This window comes from Globicephala melas, chromosome 11 (assembly GCF_963455315.2).
Source record: "Globicephala melas chromosome 11, mGloMel1.2, whole genome shotgun sequence".
Taxonomy (NCBI): domain Eukaryota; kingdom Metazoa; phylum Chordata; class Mammalia; order Artiodactyla; family Delphinidae; genus Globicephala; species Globicephala melas.
In genome coordinates, this window is record NC_083324.2 from 36,716,579 (window position 1) to 36,736,579 (window position 20,001).

The window sequence follows — 20,001 nt, forward strand, 5'->3', positions numbered from 1 at the left end:
ACCTGGAAAAAGGAGGCTGCACGGAACACCCAGCATTCACTCCTTATTAGCACTCTGTGAGGTAGGCAACATCACAGCCATTCTACAGGCAAGGAAATAGGCTCGGAGGCGTTGGGAAAACGATCAAGGCTGGGCATTGGCAGAGCTTCGCATTCAAACCTGTCGGGCCTCAGCCACATGCCAGACAGACGACTCTGGGTTTGGGCAGCCCAGGCTGGGGATGAGGGGGTGGGGAGGAAGGGGGAGGGAACAGGAAGGATGAGACCCCAAAGGAACGCTCCTTCTCAAGCCACACCATATGCATGTGGAGCAGGTCGCTGAGGGTCTCGGGGCCGGACCCTGTCCGGTGCTTGGGGCACGTGGGGCCGAGGGGCGTGGGGAAACTGAGACAGCTGTGAGAAGGATGGGTCTAGCAGCACCCGTCGGCCCTGGGACGGCTTGCGGCCACAAGCGGGCGCCCCGGAGCACGGCCCGGCCCACGCCCTCCGGCGGGCCACATCCCTGCTTCCCCGCCCCGGGCCCCAGTCGCCGCCTGCACTCGCCTGCCTCCTATTTGCGAGAGCCCACGCAGCTCCCCAGGTACCTGCCCTGCGCCCCCCAACCCTCTCTTCCTCTCTCCAATTACAACCCACTCCCACCTACCCCAAGTTTCTCCTCTGCCTATCTCGGTTCCCCAGGCCCCCTTCCTCGGGTCTGCCCCCACCCCCTCTGCATGCACCCTACCAGACCCTGCGATCCACAACCGAGGTCCTCGGAGGGGACACAGCGAGCGGTGGCGGCGCCGGTGACCGCGCCCCTGGCCGCGGCGTCAGTGCGTTGGGCCCCAGCGGGCAGCGCGCTGAGCAACTCGCTTCCCTCGCCGGCCGGAACTTCAAAGCCTTTCCCTGCTCAGCGCTCCGGTTTCCGGCTCCGGAAAACAGATTTTTTTACTCTAACCCCTATCCTCTTCGGCCTGCGATGCCAACCTACGACCTATAACAGTGCCTGGAAGAGGAAAATGTTGAAAAGCAAAATAGTCAGCTACTTACTGTTGATTGCTGTTGATCCATTTACTATGCTTACTATGTGCTAGGCACGGGCGAGTGTTTTACATGCCTGGCCTCATTGAATCCTATCAACCACCTAGGAGCTAGTACTATTTTGTATTATCCCCATTCGTAGAAAAGGATAATAACAATGGGAACAATAATTGTAATGGGAGACCCATGTATTAAGTTCTTTCCAAAGGCAGGCACCATCAATTATCAATTCTTTTTTTTTTTAACTCATAAATTCTTGAGATAGGCTTTAGCATCCCATATTTCAGATGAGGAAACCAAGGCAATTAGGTAGTGGCAGATGCAGAAATAACACCTATGTCTTCCTCACCCCCAAAGCATGTTCCTAGAGTTTTGGGAGCCTCCTTGATGCTCCAGGAGGGACCCCTGCCCTGTCTGTGGCAGCCTCCCTGCTCCACCTGGGCAAGGTGTTCTGTGGCTTCTCATCAGCCTGGCCTTGAACCACAGGTGCTTCACCAGCACAGCAGGAGGTATGGCGGGCGTGGAGCAGCACGAGGGCACCATCCAGGTGCAGGGCCAGAGCCTCTTTTTCCGAGAGGCTCACCCGGGCAGTGGGCAGGCCACCCGCTTCTCCGTGCTGCTGTTGCATGGCATACGCTTCTCCTCCGAGACCTGGCAGAACCTAGGCACGCTGCACAGGCTGGCCCAGGCTGGCTACTGGGCTGTGGCCATTGACCTGCCAGGTAACTCCAGGGAAGGCTTCTGGACAGGGGTTGTGGGAACCTCACTGGGGACCCAGGGCTGGGGGCTGGGGGACTGGGAGGACCTAGCCAGGCTGACTCCTGAGCTAGACAGGGCGCAGTGCACACTACAAGGGCCTTTGAGCTTCTCTAGTCCATCCGGGTGTGGTCTGGACACTGCCCAGCTGCTTCTAACTGTGTTGCCCGGGGCAATGTCTCTGCTTCTGTTTCCTCATCTGTAATGGGAGATAACCACACTCATTCTGGGGTTTGGCTCTAATGAGAATGGAATGAGATTATCCATGTGAGTATGTGGCCAGTACCTAACACATAATAATCGGTGCTCAGTCGATTGGAAGTAAAATATTTTGAAAGAGCCGAAACCACAGGCTCTGTTAGAAGCCCTGAGGAGTAACACTGAGTCCCCTGGCACCTTTGGGGGTGGCTAAGCCCCCAGTCATGATCCCACATACAAAGCCCTAATTTAGGTCCTGAGGGAGGGAGGAGCAGCACAAGACTGCCAGTCATAGCCTCAACTGGCGGGCCCCAGCCCATGGTGCCAAGTGTGAAGGTGGCAGCATGGCCAACCTGCTCCCCTCACTGGCCATGGCTGGTATGGTTTCAGTGCCCAAGGGCGGGCCTCCAGGCTGGGACAGGATTGGTTCTGACAGTAGATTGGGCTGAGCTTCAAGGCCAAGGCCTTGAACTAATCCTTCTGCAGAAGGTAGGGATTGACTAATTGGAGGGGAGGGATGTGTGCAGAGCCAGTCTCTCATCCACTGTCCTGGAGGCATCTACCCTGCCAGCCCTGGGACAGGTGCCTTGAAGCAGTTAACTCAATTTTCACAACAATCTCAAATGGCAAACACTTTTGCTACCTCCTTTTAACAGATGGGGAAACTGAACAGTAGAGTGAGGGCTGAGGGGACTTTCCCAAGCTTACATAATCTATAGTGGACAATTGGGACTTGGATCTGGCCAAGCTGGGCTTCAGAGCCTGATTCTTTGAGGACGCTGTACTGGGGGAGATGGGCACAAACATGGAAGGAAATGCCTTATGCTTGCTACAGATATGACAGACCTAGGTTGCTGTAGGAGTAAGTACAGCATGCAACACTGCCTGTTGCAGGAACCTGGCACAGCGGTTGACCTAGGAGGGCTTCCTGGAGGAAGGGACCCTCTCTCCCCTGTTTTCCTACTCACCACCTTTGTCTCTCACACACCTGAATCCCTGCAGGTCTGGGGCGATCCAAGGAAGCAACAGCCCCTGCCCCTGTTGGGGAGCTGGTCCCCAGCAGCTTTCTGGCAACTGTGGTGGATGCCTTGGATATGGGCCCCCCAGTCGTGATCAGCCCATCGTTGAGTGGCATGTACTCCCTGCCCTTCCTCGTGGCCCCAGGCTCCCAGATCCGGGGCTATGTGCCAGTGGCCCCCATCTGCACTGACAAAATCAATGCTGCCGACTATGCCAGAGTGAAGGTACCCCTATGTGGGAGGCTGAGATGTCCCTGCCAGGAGCAAGGAACAGTCCATCCCTGGGTACTGGGTAACCAAAGGGGTAGCTTCCGGGAGGAGTTGAACCACCAAACTCCGCCCTTTTGGTGTACTAGGCAGAAGATTACTGTGGCAAGCCCTGTGCTAAACTGTGTGTTGGGGCATACACAAATTCATACCTCTCCAAACCATCCCTGCACTGGGCCAACTTGTCTCTCTCTGTCATTTGCACTGACCCCAGGGAGAGACCAAAGTGATGGGGAGGGCTGGAATTGATCTCTAGGAGGCTGGGGCTGGTGGGGCAGGTCCCTGTTGACTCTGCCTCCCTTTGCTTTCTCTAGACCTCGGTTCTTATCGTGTATGGAGACCAGGACCCCATGGGTCAGACCAGCTTTGAGCACCTGAAGCAGCTGCCCAACCACCGGGTGTTAGTCATGGAGGGGGCGGGGCACCCCTGTTACCTTGACAAACCCGAGGAGTGGCATACAGGGCTGCTGGATTTCCTGCAGGAGCTAGCATGAGGCGCAGCCCTGCTGATGGGGGTGGGCCACTTGCCTGCCTTGGGCTCTCTCTCACTCATTCTCTCTCCTTCCCTTCGTGGGCTCCTGCTCATCCTGCACATCCAACAGGTGTGTCTTTCTATCTGAGTTCTTTTAGGGTCTGTCTTTTCCTCTTCTTTCTCTTGCAGTGACAGACTGAAGAGGTGAAATCAAGAGAAAAAAATTCAGGAATCAAGGGACATAATCTGGTGGAGGGTAATCCATTAGATGAGCTTCTCCTATAGGCTTTCCTGCTCGGCTTGCATTCCTTCCTCTGCTCTGCCCAGCCTCCCCCCACCTCCCAGCTCCTCCTTTGGCTGCCCTGCTGGGCACAAACACCCCCTACCTTCACCTCTTAGGCCACAAATACATACATGCCCACATGCATGCATACACATTACAGTCATCTATGTTCCCAAATATGATCCTTCACTTGGGGGCAACCACACAGGTACATGCAACTGTGGGCTGACACGCACACTCTCACAGCAGCTTTGCATTGCATGCACAGGCACACACACACATACTCTGTCCCCACACAAGCACTTGCACAGGCACATGCTGCCCTCCCCACCCATTCAGCACCCCATGGCTGGGAAGGTGGGGACACCATGAGGCCAGCCCTTGCAGGAGACCCTCTACCAAGCTTAGGGTGTGGCCAGCTTTGAACTTCACTCACCCACAGGTTGCAGCTGGCCCCCAGATCAGAAATGCCCACAAAAGGGAAGGGCCATCACTTCGACCCTCAGATCTCCCAGCTTTTCCACTTTCTTCTGGGTGCTCCACAGCTCCCCAGGTTATTAGGCCTGGGTCTTCTCAGCCAAGCTAGTTTCCTGCTCTGAGTTTTGGGGGGTGGGGAGACAGAGATTGGAGGTCTGTGAAATAAAGTGATGCAATTAGACCCCGCAGGCTCTCGCTGTCTCCAGAGCGCCGCCCCTCCCCCGCCCCTTGGGACCGCCACTGCAGGCCCCTCCCCCACCCTGGCGGGACCAGATGGTCCCCCTGCCCTTTGTCCACCGGGCCAGATGGAGGGGAAGGGAGATTGGATTCCCCTCCCCACCCCCACACACCCAGGTGCCAAGAGACTCAGCTGTAGGGGGAGGTGGAGGTCAGTGGGACCAGGCTGAGCCGATTACGGAGGAGAGGGGGAGGTAGATTTGCGCCCCAGGGGGCGCGGTGCGGGAAAGCGAGAGCTTGGGAACCGCCCAGCTCCTCCCCCTACTCTTACCCCTTCCCTAGTCGAGTACTCAACTGCGCCGCGTCCCTCGCGACCCTCGCGACCCTAGCCCAAAAAGGAATTCTGGGGGTAGCTCTGGGAGAATCACGGGGCGGGTGCACAGGGTCACACCGCTCACAGGCGCCTCCTCCAGCTGGTCCGATAACCTGTCCTGGACGGACGAGGGCTTGGCCTCGCGGAAGCTGGGGGTGGCTGAGGGGTGCGGGGCTTGGTGGGCGAGAGCCCGCGCGGGGATGGATGGCGCAGAAGCGAGGAGCGCCGGGAACCCGACCCGGCGGAGGGTCGAAACTTGAGCTCCGAGGGACCCGAGCCGGAGCGGGGCAGCGCGGGCGCTGGCGGCGGGGCCGAGGCCGAGATGGGGGTGCAGAGGGCTCGGCAGAGTCACCGGGCGGGCGGCCCGGGACGGAAGGACCGGCTGGCCCAGAGCGAAGGGACTGGGAGTGGGGCGCAGGCGCGGGTGGCGCGGGAAGGACCGTGGCTGGGACCGCGCTTCAGGACGGACCAACCCCCTCGCCCCCCACTCCCGGGGGCTGGAGGAGCCGCCCGGGTAGGGTCGCCCCAGCCCTCCCGGAAGCGGCCGCCGCTCGGGGCGCACCGCGGCGCGCGGGGCGGGGCGGGCGGCTGCGGCACTGGGGCGACTGGGGCGGGCCCGCCGCGCTGTAATCGGATCCGGGGAGGGGGCGGGGAGGGGCCGGGCCGGGCGGGCCGGGGGTAGGGGGGGGGCGCGGAGCCGGGCTCCGGGCCGGCCGGGCTCCGCGCCTGTCAAACCCCTCATTGTTCGCAGCTGATGTCACTCGCAGTTGTGAGCGGCCGCCTCTCCCGGGGACAATGTGGGACTGAGCGGCCCAGCCGCCGCGCCGCCACCGCCGCAGGACAGCCCCAGCGAGGTAGGGCGCGGGCCGGGCGGGGCACCGCGGGCCGCGAAGTTTGGGGGTTCGGCCAGGGGCGGGGAGCCCGCGCCTGAGTCCACAGGCTGGGGTCGCGGGTTTGGGAGACTGGGAGACTGCGAGGAACACGTTCCCTGTCCCACACGGGCCCAGGCCTGCACAGGTGGGGGGCGCTGGTCTGCTAGAGGAGCCCCCAGTACCAGGGAGGGGTTTCCTGGACCTGAGACCCCAGATTTGAGGCCCTCATCCCACCTGCTGTTTCTGTCCTTTGGACCTGCTCTTCTCTCGACCTTCTGCCCTGGGTTCTGGTTCTGCTCCATCTCTGTCCCCATCTGACATTCCCCTGCAGTTCCTGGCTCAGCACACACCCCTTCCCATTCTCTGCAGTCCTTGAGGGCACCAGACACAGACCTCCAGGCCAGGGGTGTGTGGAAATGACAGTTGGGGGCTCGGAGTGGTCCCTTGTGCCCTGTGGCTCTTTAGCCCCTCAGCTCTGACCTAGCTTCTTAGCTGGAGTCCTGGGAGGTGCGGGGGCTCTGGCTAGTCACTTCAGCCTGGCCCTGGAGCCTGCTTCGCCAGGAGAGGGAGGTGCCTGCCTCCTCAGTCCCCTATCCCAGGCCCGCCATCTTGGGACCTGTAGCACCCAGTGCCCCGCCCGACTTCAGCACCCTGGGGAGTGGTCTTCAAGGGGATGCACCCAGGGCCAGGTGCATTCCCTCCTTCCAGAATGTGGGCTCTTAGTTCCCACCAAGCGCAGGATGATCACCTTCACGCTGGACCAATAGAGCATGTGTCTCCAGGGGTTCCTCTTCTCCTACAAAGAGTTTTTAGACCCCCGGTGACTCCCCAGGACCTTAAACCTCAACTACAGCCTTCACTCTTTCCTGGGGTTACCCTCACTGCTTCAGAGCCAGCACCTGGGACCCTATCCTTTTCCCATCTGAAGGTCTCCTAGCCCCTCCGGGCCCTGGAACCCCCTCAACCTCCAAGGCGCCCCCATCCCAGCCCCCACCCCCCAGCCTTCATCAGCATGCAGCCTCAGGCTGCCCAAACACAAGGGGATTGTTCTTCTTGCATGCTCAGGGTGGGGGGCTGGGAGCAGGCGGCCCACACACCCTGGCAGGCCCAGGCCACAGGGAGGCTGGCTTTGCCCCGCCCTGTGTCCCCAGACAGGCTCTGCCCACCCTCTCTACTCCCATCACTGCCCCCCTCCAGCCTCCATCCCCATTGCCTAGTGGCGCTGACCTCTTGAGGAAAGAGCTCTGAGCTGCACAGGTGGACCCTGGGATTCTGCCAGCTCTGCCAGTTGCCTCTCATTCTCATGTAGCCTTACAGACAAGCCCCTTCCTCTCTGGGCCTCAGGTTCCTCTCTGATGAGGGCCTTCCAGCTATGACAGTCTGAGCCCGATTTTGTGAAACCTATGCCACACCACAGTTCTTCCTTCAGCCCCCCTTCGCCATGGGGAAACCCACTCAGGGCCTCCAGAAGTCTCAAAGTGCAAATCCCCCACCCCAGTGATAATGCCTGGGGAGCCCCTAGACCCAGAGACACAGCAGGAGCAGGGGCTGGGGGTGCTAAGGAATGGGAACTGGGAACCCTGTCCAGGCAGATCCTGACTCTCGCATGGGGCTGGTCCCCTGAGCCCTGGGTCTTCTCACCCCACTGTCACTGCTTCTCTGGGATTCTTGGCCCCATCGCTGGTCTCTAATGCCTCTGGGCCCTGTGAGCCCTTTCTTCTCCCTGCACACTGAGACTGGTACTGGCTCCTGCCCTCCTGGAGGAGCTTCTGCCCTCCTGGAACTCTGTAGTGGAAAGGCAGGCTCAGAAATGCCCAAATGGGGCTTCTTTGTGTTGTAGGCATCTTGGAGGGGCAGAGAGGCCTGAGTGATAACATCTGACTTGGAAGGTTGGGGAGGGCTTCACAGAGGAGGCAGCATCTCAGAAGGATTTGGACAGAGTGGGGAGGATGGGCATTTCAAGCTAGGATCAGCCTGGGCAAAGGCCCAGAGGCCTGGTGGTGCTAGGCGTGTTTTGCAGTCTGGTGTGTGTGGGGGATGGGGTAGAGATGAGACAAGAGAAGTTGGCAGAGACCAGATCATGAAGGGCCTTGAGTGCCCATCTATGGAGATCAGGCTTTATTCATTGGGCATTGGGGAGCCAAGGATGGCTGTTGAGCAGCAGAGCGACCCAGTCTAGCATGGAGAATGGAAGCTAGAGACCTTTCTCAATTTGGTGAGACAGTGAGGGGATGTGTACCAGTGCATGGGGCTGCACCATGAAGTTGCACCCTTTCTCCTGGACTCCAGTCTGGGCCTGGGCCTGCCTTGGTTTCCCTTGGCTGTGAGGACTCTTGAGGGGTTGCCTAATGATGCTCTAAGGAGGCTGTAGCATTTCTGGCACCAGCCAGCTTGTCAGAGCTTCCCGTCTCTGCCTAGTACTGAGTCTACAGGACAGTTCTAGGTCAAGGAAGCAGAGGCTGGAGCTCATAGACCCCAGGCTGCTCTCCTCCAGGCCCCTCCTCCCCCAACTCTCCCATAAAGTAGGTATGAATGGCCATCCTGGGAGGCTGTAAGGCTGAGAGGCTGGGCATATGGATCCAAGGATGCTGTGGCAATCCTTCTGGAGGCCTAGTTAATCAGAAAGGGTGAGCATGCCCAGAGAAATGGGCAGGGGAGTCAGGATCCCTCAGTGCTGATCCCCTCCGGCCCCAGGGTCCACTCCCCCCACCCCATCCCCACCATGCCCTGCTTCGCCTCATGCCCTGAGCCATTCTCCAGCATCACTGGGTGTGGCCAGCATGGCTGCTTTTGGAGAGGAATAGAAGGAGGCTGTTAGGTTGGGGACCGTTGGGGGATGTAAGGTGGGGGATGAACTTGGAGACTGGACCCTTCTCTCTTCCCAGCCCAGGTGGGTCTACAAGCCCTAGTTGGTCCAGACACTCTTGCTATTAGAGCCAAGGGAATCCCCCAAGGGGCGGGCCAGTCCACTTGAGTTGCTTGGCCCCAGGAGCCTTCCCCTCCCCCGGATTGTTCTTGCTCCAGAACAAAGCCAGGGTGGACACTTGATCCCTGCGTGTGGGGGGGAGCTGGCTAAGCCCCCGGCCCTTTGATTGGGCAGCTGTCATGAGAGAGAGACAGCTGGGGGGGAGGGGCAGGAAGGGGCAGCCACCATTGCTTACACAGCTGTCACCCGCCCCCCCCCCCCCCGCCCCCTCCAGCTTGAGTGGCAGGAAGCCAGAGACAGAAGGAGTGGGCACTGGATCTGGGGAGGGGGTCTGGGGAGAAGAAGGGAACGCCCGAGGTCAGAGGCCTGGTCTGAGCTTGGTATGTCCTGCCAGGGAGCCCTGCTGACCAGAGGGGGCTGGGTACCCTCAGAGGTGAGCTGGAGGTCAGTGTGGCATGACGCGTGGCTGCCATGTGGGTGGCCCAGCAGGGACCTAGGGCCCACCAAGCTGGAGCAGCAAGCAACTCCCTAGAGCCCCTGTAAGGGTAGAAGGGGAGCCAATATGCCTAGTAGGGCTGCTTGTCCTTAGGGCTCCTAGGAGAATAATTAGAGAGACCTGTATCAAAACCCCTTGTTCTCCCCTAAAGAGAGGAAAGACCTTGAGGGTCTATCAAAACAGGAAGGACACAGAGAGACCAGCCACTCCCCTCCCCCACCCCCTTCCTGCAAACACACACACACATAGCACAGGTAGGTAAACTGAGGTCTAGGTCAGGTGCAGGCCTGGCCAAGGTCACCCATTGAATTGGGGGCAGTGGGGCTCTGCTGTAAACCCAGGTATCTTTTTCAGGGCAGGAGCCCTAGTTCTGGCCACATCCCAACCCTTCTGCCCTATTTTCCCAGGAGCCTTTGCCCACAAAAGTTGATGTGCAAATGGTATGGGGACAATGTCGGGTCTCCCATTGGTTACCACCCCAAAGAGGTCCCTGAGCCCCAGAAAGTTCCGGAGCTTAAGATGTGGCTCTGGACAAGTACAGTCCTTTCCAAACACAACCCATGTCTACCAACCAAGCAGGGGTCTGAGAGACTACTAAAGCCTGCTCCCCACCTTTGAAGAGCTGCCCCTGTCCCCCCTGGAAGAGGACAGACAGACCCAGACAGGACAGCCAGACAGAGGAGGCCCTCACACTAGCAGGCAGGGCCCTGCTAGTCCCACCAGGCCCCACCTCTCTGTGACCTTGGGCAGGTTACAGACCCTCTCTAGGCACCAGGCTCCCCTTCTGTTTGGTGAATTCATCTGTTCAGATAACCAGCGTGTTCTGAGTAACTTCTCCAGCCTGGCTCTGGGAACACAAGGAGAGGGTGGCAGCCTTGGCTCCTGCTCTAAGGGGCTCCCGGGCTGGCCAGGGCAACAGAAACTAAGCACGTCATCACGAGTGCTTTGCTGGGGGAACTGCCGGCAGCTGGGGGAATGTTAGCAAGGGCAGCCAGCATGAGGCTGGCCAGGATGCTCACAGAGCACAGGCCCTGCATCCACTGTTGACCTCTGACCTCTGGAGAGCCGATGGACAGAACTCAAGCGGAGGGAGGAGCAGGTGCTGGGGAGGCAACAGTTACTGGGTGTTTGGGGAGTCAGGGTTGTCACCCCCATGGTACAGATGAAGAAATAAAGATCTCAGGCCATACAGTGGCTTCCAAAGACAGCCCGGCTGGGAGCCCTATCCCGCCTCCTCCATGCCCACGCTCAGGCTAGCAAGGGGGGTTCTGAAGAGGGCATTGAACAGAGCTCCACACCCTTGACCCTCGAGTCAGGATAGGGCAGGGGGCTGAGGAGGAAGGTGCCCAGGGGTCTCTGGGGTGCTCGAGCCCAGCACACTCATCCCCCCCACCCTTCCCAGGCAGTAGGAATTCATAGGGTTAGGGCTTGTTCTTGGCTCAGACTTGGCACCCTCTCCCCTCCCTGTTTTCCTGCTCAGGTTCTGGTTCCCCAGTGAGCTTCCCATCAAGGCAGAGCCTTGGCGGGCGGCAGCCGCTGGAGGAGAGGGATTTCCAAGCAGGATTAAGGTTCAGGATTAAGTTGGGGCATGAAAAGGGGTCGGGTGGGGAGGGCTGGCGGCTGGGCTAATCCCAGCAGCTAATCTCCAGCTCCTCCTTCTTCCATCAGTTAACGGCCTTGACATTCCCCAGCCCCCCAATCCCTTTCTTACCCATCACCCAGTTCCAAGGGGGAAGCAGTCCCTCCATTTTACGGGTGAGAATACTGAGACTCAAGAGTCCAAGTGATTTGTTTCTGGTACAGTAGAAAGTGCTCCAAGCTGGGAACACGGCCAGCCCGGACACTCCTAACCTCCTCAGCACATAGGAGAGGGCTCAGAAAACCACCGTGCACACGGCTGGTCCCCAGACCCCACCGCCACCCCCACCCCCAGTGCTGAATGAACCTCGCTCACAGCTGTCCGCAGGAGCCTCTGCTTTAGTGACTTCTAGTGGACGGATGCAGCCCACCCTCCTGGAGCCTCACTACCTTCACTTCTGCCCACCTTTCAAGACCTCCCATGGCTCCCGTGGCTGCTCCGGCTCCCTCTCCAGCTGCTCCTCCAGGCTCTAGCCAGCAGGGGCTCTGGTCCCTGGGCGCAAGTGCCTCCCATTTGAAGTAACGTTTCGATTTTAACCCAACCTTCAAGGGCCAATCGACAAGGGTCCCCTCTTCCAAGAGGTCAGGTAGGAGGCTCCCTCTCTGGACTCCCATAGTTAATTCTCCTGACGTACGAGGGGAAGGGAAGGATACTTGTGGAAACTGGGTGCCTATCACATATGCACCTATCTCATTTTAATTCTCATAACTCTGGGGACTGGATTGGGTATCCCCTTCTTACAGATGGGAAGCTGAGGCTCAGAAGGGTTAAATATGTCAGCCAGGCTTACACAGCTAGTGAGCTGCACACAGCAAACTGGTCAATGTGACACTTGAAACTTGTGGTCCACGCTGTCTCTCTGCTCTGGAAGTTTATCTAGCTTGGCTCTGGGGTTCCCATGTAAGGGCAAGGGACCTGAAAGAAAGCTGAGCTCTTCTCTAACCCATCTCCCACTGCCCCCCGCAGAGCCGGCCAGGCCACAGCGTGGACGCACTCCCAGGCGGCCTCGGCCCCAGCCCCGCCTGACAGGATGAGCGGCTCAGATGCGGGGCTGGAGGAGGAGCCAGAGCTCAGCATCACCCTCACACTGCGGATGCTGATGCATGGGAAAGTAAGTGCTTGTGGGGGAGTGCTTCGCTGTGGCTCAGGAGGGGGCAAAGTGCAAGGCGAGGCAAGACCTGGTCCTCCGGGAGGGAGTTTGCTCTTGGGTATCCTGTCTCCTGCAGAGCCCCTGCCTGAAGTAGGGGCAAGCGCTGGGCCTGGGGTATTGGTACCCTGCTGACTCCACTCTTGTCTTGTTTGCAGGAAGTGGGCAGCATAATTGGGAAGGTAGGTACCTCGTTCTGTTCTGTATGTCCCCTTCAACCTGAGACCTCAGTCCAGGAAAGGAATCAACGGCTGCTTGGCCTAAGAGCCATTCTCTATTTTGCCTCCTATTTTGTCTCCTGCAGAAAGGAGAGACTGTAAAGCGAATCCGGGAACAGGTGAGAACGGAGTTTGGGAGAGGAGCCCAGGGCATCTGGTTTGGAGGGGAGGGGAGATGCCTGCTTCACCTTGTCCCTGAATCCACCAGCTGGGATGACCAGTGAGTGCCCCTAGAAGGTGGCTGTTTCCAGGCTTGGCTGGGGCCTGGTGAGTGGAGGGGCAGGCAAGTTCTTGGCCAGGAAGCAGAGAAGGAGCCCCGTTGCCTGGCGCTTGTCTTGCACCCACAGAGTAGCGCCCGGATCACCATCTCTGAGGGCTCCTGCCCTGAGCGCATCACCACCATCACCGGATCTACAGCAGCCGTCTTCCATGCAGTCTCCATGATTGCCTTCAAGCTGGATGAGGTCTGTGGCTGTCTGAGGGGCTGGGGGCCACAGGTGGTTCCCCGGGAGGAACAGGACTCTGACTCCACAGAATGGCTACGGGTGGGACAGAAGGCCAAGCTGAGGACAGGGTTCTCTCATTGGAGTGGGACGCGGGCAGGCTTCCCTCCTTCATCCCCCAGCAAGAAGGTGCTCCAGGGGAGGGGGAGCAGTAGGGGCATGCACAGCCAACCCAGTCTTCCTGCCCAGGACCTCTGTGCTGCTCCTGCAAATGGGGGGAATGTCTCCAGACCTCCAGTGACCCTGCGCCTTGTCATCCCTGCAAGCCAGTGTGGCTCGCTGATTGGGAAGGCTGGCACCAAGATCAAGGAGATCCGAGAGGTGAGGGGAAGGGGTACCACCCCAAGAGAGTCTTACCCTTCAGTTTCGAGGGGAGACCTGGGCTTACAGCTTCCTGTCCTGTGGGGAGCTCCGAGCCTAGGCATGCTCTGGGCTATGGGAGTAGCTGAAAGTGGCCCCCGTTCTCTGCTTGCAGACTACAGGTGCCCAGGTGCAGGTGGCAGGGGACCTGCTCCCCAACTCCACAGAGCGTGCTGTCACCGTCTCTGGGGTGCCTGATGCCATCATCTTGTGTGTGCGCCAGATCTGTGCTGTCATCCTGGAGGTGCTGCCCTGGGGCAGGGAGAGAGGGCAGGGGATGGGCCCTGGGCCTGCCTTGTCAGGCCCTCAAGTCCCACATGACACCAGGTGGGGATAGAGTGGGGCTGCAGGGATGGATGTGAGAAGCTCCAGGATGTCGGGCTGCATTTACCTGGGGGTTATAGAGAGGGCCTTGAGAACACAGGGCCCTTGGGGAGGTCAGGGGGGGCCTGAGAAGGTCCTGATAGAGCCTCCCCTTTTGTGCCTTCCAGTCCCCACCCAAAGGAGCCACTATCCCATATCATCCAAGCCTCTCCTTAGGTACTGTCCTTCTCTCCACCAACCAGGTGAGGGGGAACAGCAGGAGGGGTGGGATGTGTTACCGGCGAAGGGGATGGAAGAAGGAATTGGGGGTCCAGGGAGAGGTGGGGAGGGGTGACTCTGGCCAAACTGCCCTGATCACAGTAACCCCTTTTTACCCACTTTGTCCCCACAGGGCTTCTCCGTCCAGGGTCAGTATGGGGCTGTGACCTCAGCTGAGGTGAGTGACCGCAGCCCAAGGCACCCCTTCCCGAACTGAGCCTCCTCTGACTCCTGACCCTTCTTCTTGGCACAGGTCACCAAGCTCCAGCAGCTCTCGGGCCACGCAGTCCCCTTCGCCTCACCCAGCATGGTGCCAGGTGAGCAGTCCCTGCAGAAGGAAGCAGGGGCAGATCCCAAGGGGCCAGGTAGCCCCTCTGGAAAGGACATGGGGAGGCAGCAAAGGTCCAGACTCACGCCCAATCCCTCTTCTCCCCCCAGCAGGACTGGATCCTGGCACACAGACCAGCTCACAGGAGTTCTTGGTTCCCAACGACGTGAGCACGGGATGGGGTAGTTTGAGGGTGGGTAGGGGGGCCTGGGGCGTCTGGGCCTCACCTAGGGTTGAATTCCACCCTCTCTCCAGCTGATTGGCTGCGTGATTGGGCGCCAGGGCAGCAAGATCAGTGAGATCCGGCAGATGTCAGGGGCACATATCAAGATCGGGAACCAAGCAGAGGGCGCTGGTGAGCGGCACGTGACCATCACTGGTTCACCAGTGTCCATCGCCCTGGCCCAGTACCTCATCACTGCCTGGTGAGTGTGGGGTGGGGTATCACAGGTCATGGGACTTTTGTGCCTGAGAAAGGCACAGGTCGGGTGGGGAGAGCTGACCTCCCTTCTCCTGGGCCTGTCCTCTGCCTCCCCTAACCTTGCCACACTTGTTCAGTGTTGCCCCATCTTCCCCATACATCTGTCCCCCATGTCCTGTTTCTCCAACCCTGTCTCTTTTCCCTGGGTCTTCGGCCTCCCCATTTCTCCCCTTACCCAATGCTATATTTACTTGTCCTTTCTTCCCGTCCGCGCTCTTCCAACCTTTCCCATCTTCTCCTCAAACACACCCACCCCAGGTCATTGTTCTCAAGTCCTCTCTATTTTTCATCTAATCTCACCCCTTATATTTGCCCTCATTGCCTCCTTTCTCACCCCCGACCTTCCCCTTCATCTTCCCTCTCTATCCCTCTTTCCAGTCTAGAAACGGCCAAGTCTACCTCTGGGGGGACACCCGGCTCGGCCCCCACAGACCTGCCTGCCCCCTTCTCGCCACCCCTGACGGCCCTGCCCACCGCTCCCCCAGGCCTGCTGGGCACGCCCTATGCCATCTCCCTCTCCAACTTCATCGGCCTCAAGCCTGTACCCTTCTTGGCTCTACCACCTGCCTCCCCAGGGCCACCGCCGGGCTTGGCGGCCTACACTGCCAAGATGGCAGCGGCCAATGGGAGCAAGAAAGCTGAGCGGCAGAAATTCTCCCCCTACTGAGGCCAGCTGAGGCACAGGCACGGGAGCAGGCAGGACTGCCGGCAGGGGGCTGCCTCCACTATCTGCCCAAGGAGACTCCACCCCCGGGGGGGGGGGCGGTCCCAAACGCCGCTAATGCCCAGACGCATGGATGCACCCCCCCACCCTGCCCCGGTCTGTGGGAGTTCCTGCTCTCGGAGTGGGGGCTGTTTTTGGCCCAGGGTTCTGGGAGCTGCAGCAGCCCCAGGGTAGGGGTCTTGATCCCCTCTAGCTCTGTGCTTGGATGCAGGGAGCATCCTAAGTGCCCCCACTTTGCGGGGGTCACTCATGCACTCCCCATCCCTCAGGGCTTCCCTGCCTCCTGTCCCCCTGTGGGGATCAGGGAGGAGGCCTGGGGGCGGCTGGGGGCCATGCTTCTCTCCCCACCTCCCTGCAGATTCCTGCTGCTTCCACTGATACCCTTTTGACTGGAATGGACTGGCTGGGCTTGGCAGAGGGCAGCCCGAAGAGGGGGCACTGCCAGGCAGCTGGGGGAGTGGCATGGGGGCAGGGGCCGAGTTCTCAGCAGCAGACACTCTGTACAGTTTTTTCAATTCCTGTTTTTGAATAAATATTCTGAGAGACCAGGAAGCTGTGAAACACTGTGGGTATTGGCAAAACCTCCAGAAAACGGGTGTAGCTGAGACCCCAGAGGACCCCCATCTGTGACTCCATCAGCCCCAGCTGGGCCTCGGCCCCTTCCACATGCCAGTTCTGGGGCTTCAGGGCTCTTTGGGGGGTCATGTTGTCCAGCCTCCTGCCTCTGGCACCAAAGCGATCCAGTTGTTTTCTGGGCATTTTTAGAAGCTGATGGAGGAGTTCCAGTAGTTTTGTCCAGCCTCTCCTTGGTGCAGATGTGCAGGAGGTCTTTCTGAATGTCCCTTCACTGGTTCCTCCTGCTGTGGCTGTAACCCAGACCCTGCCCTACTTGGCCCATTCCCTTTGGCTGTGAGCCATTAGGGCCTTCTGTGATCCTGCCCACCTCTGCTTCTTCCTTGGCCTGGGGATCACCCATGAGTGTCCAGATCACCCAAGCTGGAGAAGCCCTTAGAGATGGTCCAGGGTACAGATGGGAAAACTGATACCTAGTGAAGGGTAGGTCTGTGTACAAGGCCATGCAGAGTTGGGCCCAGAACTCAGGATTCCTAGCTCCCAGAAGCCTCTGGGCTTCACTTGGCTGCAGGTCCCCTTTCTCCCATTCCAGAGCCAGAAGTGCAGGCAGGCTACCTGCCATAAGCTGTGCTGGAGGCTGGATGGGCCCTTTGTGATACCACCCTGCTTTCTCCAGTCCCGGCTCACCTTGGGAGACATCTCTCACGTGGCCTCTGGCATGCTCAGGCTCTCCCTTCCTGCCAAATCCCGGGCTTGTTCTGGAGCCTCAGAAGGGCCTAGGACAGGGCCCTCTGGAGGTCTATGGAGGTGCTGCAGGAGGGCCCGCGGGTGCCAGGCCCGCGAAGTGCAGGCCCGCGGGGGCCGGGGTAGCGCTCGTCGGGCGAGACGGCCCAGCGTCCGGCGTACAGGGCGCTGCAGCAGGCCGTACAGGAAGGGGTGAGCCGCGAAGGCCGAGTAGGCTACCCAGGTGACGGCCGCCTCGGCCGCGGCGGCCTGGGCAGCGGGCGCTAAGCACGCACAGCCGTAAGGCAGCCAGCAGGCTGCGAACTGGCCCACGGCCAGCGCCGGGGCCAGGGCTGCTTTGCCCCAGGGCGGGCGAGGCCGAAGGGGCGGCAAAATGGAGAGGCGGCTGTCCAGAGAGTCGGAGCGCGGCCGGGACCCGCGCGCGGGCCGCGGGGGCCGCAGGGCAGCGCGGCGCGCCACGAGGAAGATGCCGCCGTACGCTCCGAGCAGCAGGAGGGCGGGCAGCGCGAAGGCCAGCAGCGCCCAGAGCGGCCGGAAGGGCTCGAGGCCCCCTGCCAGGACAGAGCAGCGAGCCGGGGCAGGGGGCGGTGCGGGCGGCGGCCCGAGCAAGGAGAGCGCGCCCAGCAGCCCCGCCGCCGCCCACACGGCGGTGAGCACGAGGGTGGGCGGAGGCCGTGCGCCGGGCCGCAGCGGGTGCACTATGAGGCGGTAGCGCGCCAGGCCGAGCGCCGCCACGCCGAGCGTACAGGCGGGCAGCAGCGCCGCCGAGAGGAAGCGTGCCGCGCGGCAGGGCGCGGGGCCCAGGCGCACGCGGCCCAGCCCCGGCGGCGGAGCGGCCAGCAGGCCCAGCGGCATGATGGAGCCGGCAGCCAGCAGGTCCACTACGCACAGGTGCACGAGGTAGAGCGCGTCGCGTAGTCCCGGCGTGCGCAGCACCACAACCAGCAGTGCGCCGTTGCCCAGCAGTGCTGCCGCCTCCACGACAGCCGCCAGGATCAACCCCATCGAGGCTGCGACTTCTGGTGCGTTCAGCCCTGTGGCGTTGGCCATTCGAGCGCTCAGGCTTCACCCTGTGCTGGGATGCAGAGAGCGAAATGGAGCTTCCCCCGCCTGCCCCTCGCCACCCCCGGCCCCATTTCCATCACCCGTCCGTTGCTCCTCTAGCCTCTCACCTCACAGGCTGCCCAGGTGCTGGCTCAGACACCCAGGCTGCCATTCTCTTGGGGGTTTGGCCGGCCCCATGGAAGTGTGCAAGGCTGGGACTGTGGTTCTCTCCTCCACCCCAGCAACTCAGCCCCTGCTGGAGATGGTACTGGCTGTCACTTTGATGCTGCCCTTTGGAGATACACAGAGCTGGCAAGGGAGGGGCAGGGCCTGGCACCGGCCCCCTGGGTCCTAGCAGCTGCCAGCTGGAGGCTGAAGGCTGTGCTGTGGAAGTGCTGTGGGTGCTTCGGGAGGGGGGCCCAGAGCAGGCACAGGCTGGAGTGAGACTCAGGACATTAGAGTGTGGGCTTTGGAGTCAGCCACATCCTATTCTGCCTTTTCCAGGGGTGGGAAGTGCCGCCCCCCACATCTGCTGTCTTCTGCCATCCCCATCAGTGGGGTTAATCGGATCATTCAGCCTTTGTACTGAGGGGAAACTGAGGTACGAGTGAGACAAGAGCTGGAGCTGGGAGACCCCTAGGTACCCTCTCGTCCTCAGTAGGGCTAGTTCTCTAGGTAAAGTGAGGGGAAAAGCACAGGACTTGGCACATAGTAGGTTGCTTAGCTGGTATTAGCTTGGCACAGAATAGGTGCTTCAAGACACTGTGGAATTAATGAGAGGAACCCTTAGGGAGCAACTGCTGTTTGTTTTGTTTTGTTTTTGCTGTTAGGAAACAAGTCCCGTTCTGCTAAGCACACTCTGAGTTTTCTTTAGGAAGCCACCTCTCCGCAACTCAGGACATGTGGTTTGGGTGAGCAAGACCCTCACCTTTCATATCACATTCCTGACTAGGCATGAAACCCAGTCCTGGCCAGTCAGTGTGTTGCACCCCCCACCACCAAGGTATTGGCTCAGGGAAAGCCATGTGACTCCAATGGGGCCTATCCCCCCAGGTGGTGTCACCCAGTCCCATGGCAAAACCCCATGTATACCTTGATGGCTTGCCTTTGTGTCTGAAGCTCCTTCCTCTCCCTTGAACCCCAGTCTTGGGTTTCCAGCTGTCTCTTCAACATCACCCCCAGTACAGGGTCAACTGGGCATCTCAAAAGTCCTATGCCCCAAAACAGGACTTGACTTATGACCCCCCCACCCCAATCTGCTCCAGAGAGTCTTCCCCCATTAGTAAATACCATCTCAGAAGTTTCCATTGACACCTCCATTTCCTCCACACACCACATCCAATCCATCAATGTGTCTGAATCCAGCCATTTCTCACCACCACTACCATGCTCCCAGCCACTATCACCCCTCACCTGGACCATTTCAGATCCGTCCTGGCCTCCGCTTCTGCACCTTGTGCTGGTCATTTGTCTGTTTGCCCTTAGATCCATTCCCATCTTCCACAGCACTGCTCTGCCTTCTAAGAAACTGATTTCCCAGGCTCCTTTGTCATTTGGTTTTTGGGTAAATTCAGCCAATGGAAGTTACCAGCAGAAGGCTGGAGGGTGGCAGGAGGGAAGAAGCCAGGGTATCCTCCCTTTCATGCTCAGCCTGGATCTACCTCTGGATCTGCCTCTGTGGAGGACATTCTCTCTCCATAGCCCTGGCTCCCTTCAGGCAGTCCCCTCTGGGGTTCTGGTGCCTGCTGGGTGACCCTGGCCTCTGGGCATTGGAATACCATCATTCGTCCAGCCTAAGAGTGGTAGCAACTTCCTGCTGTTGCTAATCCCAGGGTTGACTTACCAGCCCCTTTGGTAGTTCAATTCCTTCCCTGTATCAAATTCCTCTTGTCTGGAATACATAGAGTGATTTCTCTTTTGTTGATTGGATCTTGACTGACACCATAGATCCACTCTCTACACAGCTGGCTGAAGTGGATCCCTCTAAAGACAAATGAGATCAGGTCATGATCCTGCACTCATCCTTCCAAGAACTTCCCATCATCAAAATAGAATCTCACCTCCTCTTTGCTGAGATGGCCTTCTCCCCACCTCTCTGACCTCACCTGCCTCCTCCTTGCCTCCCATACTTCCAGCCGTACAGTCTTCATGCTTGTCCTCCCACATGTCAAACTGGTTTCCACCTCAGGATCTTTGCATGTGCTGTTTCCTCTGTCAGAACACCCTTGCCCCAGATCTCTCCATGGCTTGCTTCCTCACCTAATTCAGGTCTCTGCCTTCAATGACCATCTTTTCTAAAACTGTTCCACTTTCCCATCACTAC

At 59.5% G+C, this 20,001-nt stretch overlaps 3 protein-coding genes across 8 annotated transcripts; 2 read left to right on the forward strand and 1 right to left on the reverse strand.

The window, feature by feature from the left end:
- Nucleotides 1-134: 134 nt before the first annotated feature.
- On the forward strand, nucleotides 135-4,666 carry ABHD14B (abhydrolase domain containing 14B). Of its 2 annotated transcripts, XM_030867331.2 has the most exons (4): nucleotides 135-579; nucleotides 1,506-1,741; nucleotides 2,976-3,217; nucleotides 3,574-4,666. In XM_030867331.2, exons 1-4 carry the CDS (start codon nucleotides 299-301, stop codon nucleotides 3,751-3,753), a joined length of 939 nt encoding a protein of 312 aa, XP_030723191.1. In that variant the 5' UTR covers nucleotides 135-298; the 3' UTR covers nucleotides 3,754-4,666. The 2 variants fall into 2 exon arrangements, with proteins under 2 accessions (XP_030723191.1, XP_060163589.1); XM_060307606.2 differs by lacking the exon at nucleotides 135-579 and having other exon boundaries at nucleotides 1,089-1,741.
- GPR62 (G protein-coupled receptor 62) lies at nucleotides 4,474-17,982 on the reverse strand. Of its 4 annotated transcripts, none has more exons than XR_009565758.1 (5): nucleotides 17,807-17,982; nucleotides 13,905-17,704; nucleotides 13,200-13,454; nucleotides 12,312-12,878; nucleotides 4,593-4,646 (listed from the first exon to the last, which is right to left on the reverse strand). XR_009565758.1 is itself a non-coding variant. In XM_060307605.1 (3 exons), the coding sequence occupies exon 2, from the start codon at nucleotides 17,682-17,684 to the stop codon at nucleotides 16,593-16,595; it is 1,092 nt and encodes a 363-aa protein (XP_060163588.1). In that variant the 5' UTR covers nucleotides 17,685-17,709; nucleotides 17,807-17,982; the 3' UTR covers nucleotides 4,474-4,609; nucleotides 16,578-16,592. The 4 variants fall into 4 exon arrangements, 2 of the variants coding, with proteins under 2 accessions (XP_060163588.1, XP_030723188.1); XR_009565756.1 differs by having other exon boundaries at nucleotides 13,905-17,709; XM_060307605.1 differs by lacking the exons at nucleotides 12,312-12,878; nucleotides 13,200-13,454 and having other exon boundaries at nucleotides 4,474-4,609; nucleotides 16,578-17,709.
- Nucleotides 5,793-15,846, forward strand: PCBP4 (poly(rC) binding protein 4). 2 transcript variants are annotated; one of them, XM_060307603.2, is made up of 13 exons: nucleotides 5,793-5,895; nucleotides 11,941-12,085; nucleotides 12,280-12,303; nucleotides 12,426-12,458; nucleotides 12,687-12,803; nucleotides 13,032-13,163; nucleotides 13,318-13,446; nucleotides 13,694-13,768; nucleotides 13,918-13,962; nucleotides 14,038-14,101; nucleotides 14,223-14,278; nucleotides 14,368-14,537; nucleotides 14,972-15,846. In XM_060307603.2, exons 2-13 carry the CDS (start codon nucleotides 12,005-12,007, stop codon nucleotides 15,258-15,260), a joined length of 1,215 nt encoding a protein of 404 aa, XP_060163586.1. In that variant the 5' UTR covers nucleotides 5,793-5,895; nucleotides 11,941-12,004; the 3' UTR covers nucleotides 15,261-15,846. The 2 variants fall into 2 exon arrangements, with proteins under 2 accessions (XP_060163586.1, XP_030723177.1); XM_030867317.3 differs by having other exon boundaries at nucleotides 14,226-14,278; nucleotides 14,972-15,845.
- Nucleotides 17,983-20,001: the final 2,019 nt, after the last annotated feature.

What these genes read in the sequence shown, in the direction of transcription:
- ABHD14B (XM_030867331.2), top strand. Translation starts at nt 299, where the DNA reads ATGCATGTGGAGCAGGTCGCTGAGGGTCTCGGGGCCGGACCCTGTCCG. An exon ending in GAGCCCACGCAGCTCCCCAG is followed by an intron (nt 580 to 1,505) that starts GTACCTGCCCTG and finishes CTTGAACCACAG; the next exon opens with GTGCTTCACCAGCACAGCAG. An exon ending in CCGACTATGCCAGAGTGAAG is followed by an intron (nt 3,218 to 3,573) that starts GTACCCCTATGT and finishes TGCTTTCTCTAG; the next exon opens with ACCTCGGTTCTTATCGTGTA.
- PCBP4 (XM_060307603.2), top strand. Translation starts at nt 12,005, where the DNA reads ATGAGCGGCTCAGATGCGGGGCTGGAGGAGGAGCCAGAGCTCAGCATC. An exon ending in TTGCCTTCAAGCTGGATGAG is followed by an intron (nt 12,804 to 13,031) that starts GTCTGTGGCTGT and finishes CTTCCTGCCCAG; the next exon opens with GACCTCTGTGCTGCTCCTGC. An exon ending in AGTTCTTGGTTCCCAACGAC is followed by an intron (nt 14,279 to 14,367) that starts GTGAGCACGGGA and finishes CCCTCTCTCCAG; the next exon opens with CTGATTGGCTGCGTGATTGG.
- GPR62 (XM_060307605.1), bottom strand. Translation starts at nt 17,684, where the DNA reads ATGGCCAACGCCACAGGGCTGAACGCACCAGAAGTCGCAGCCTCGATG.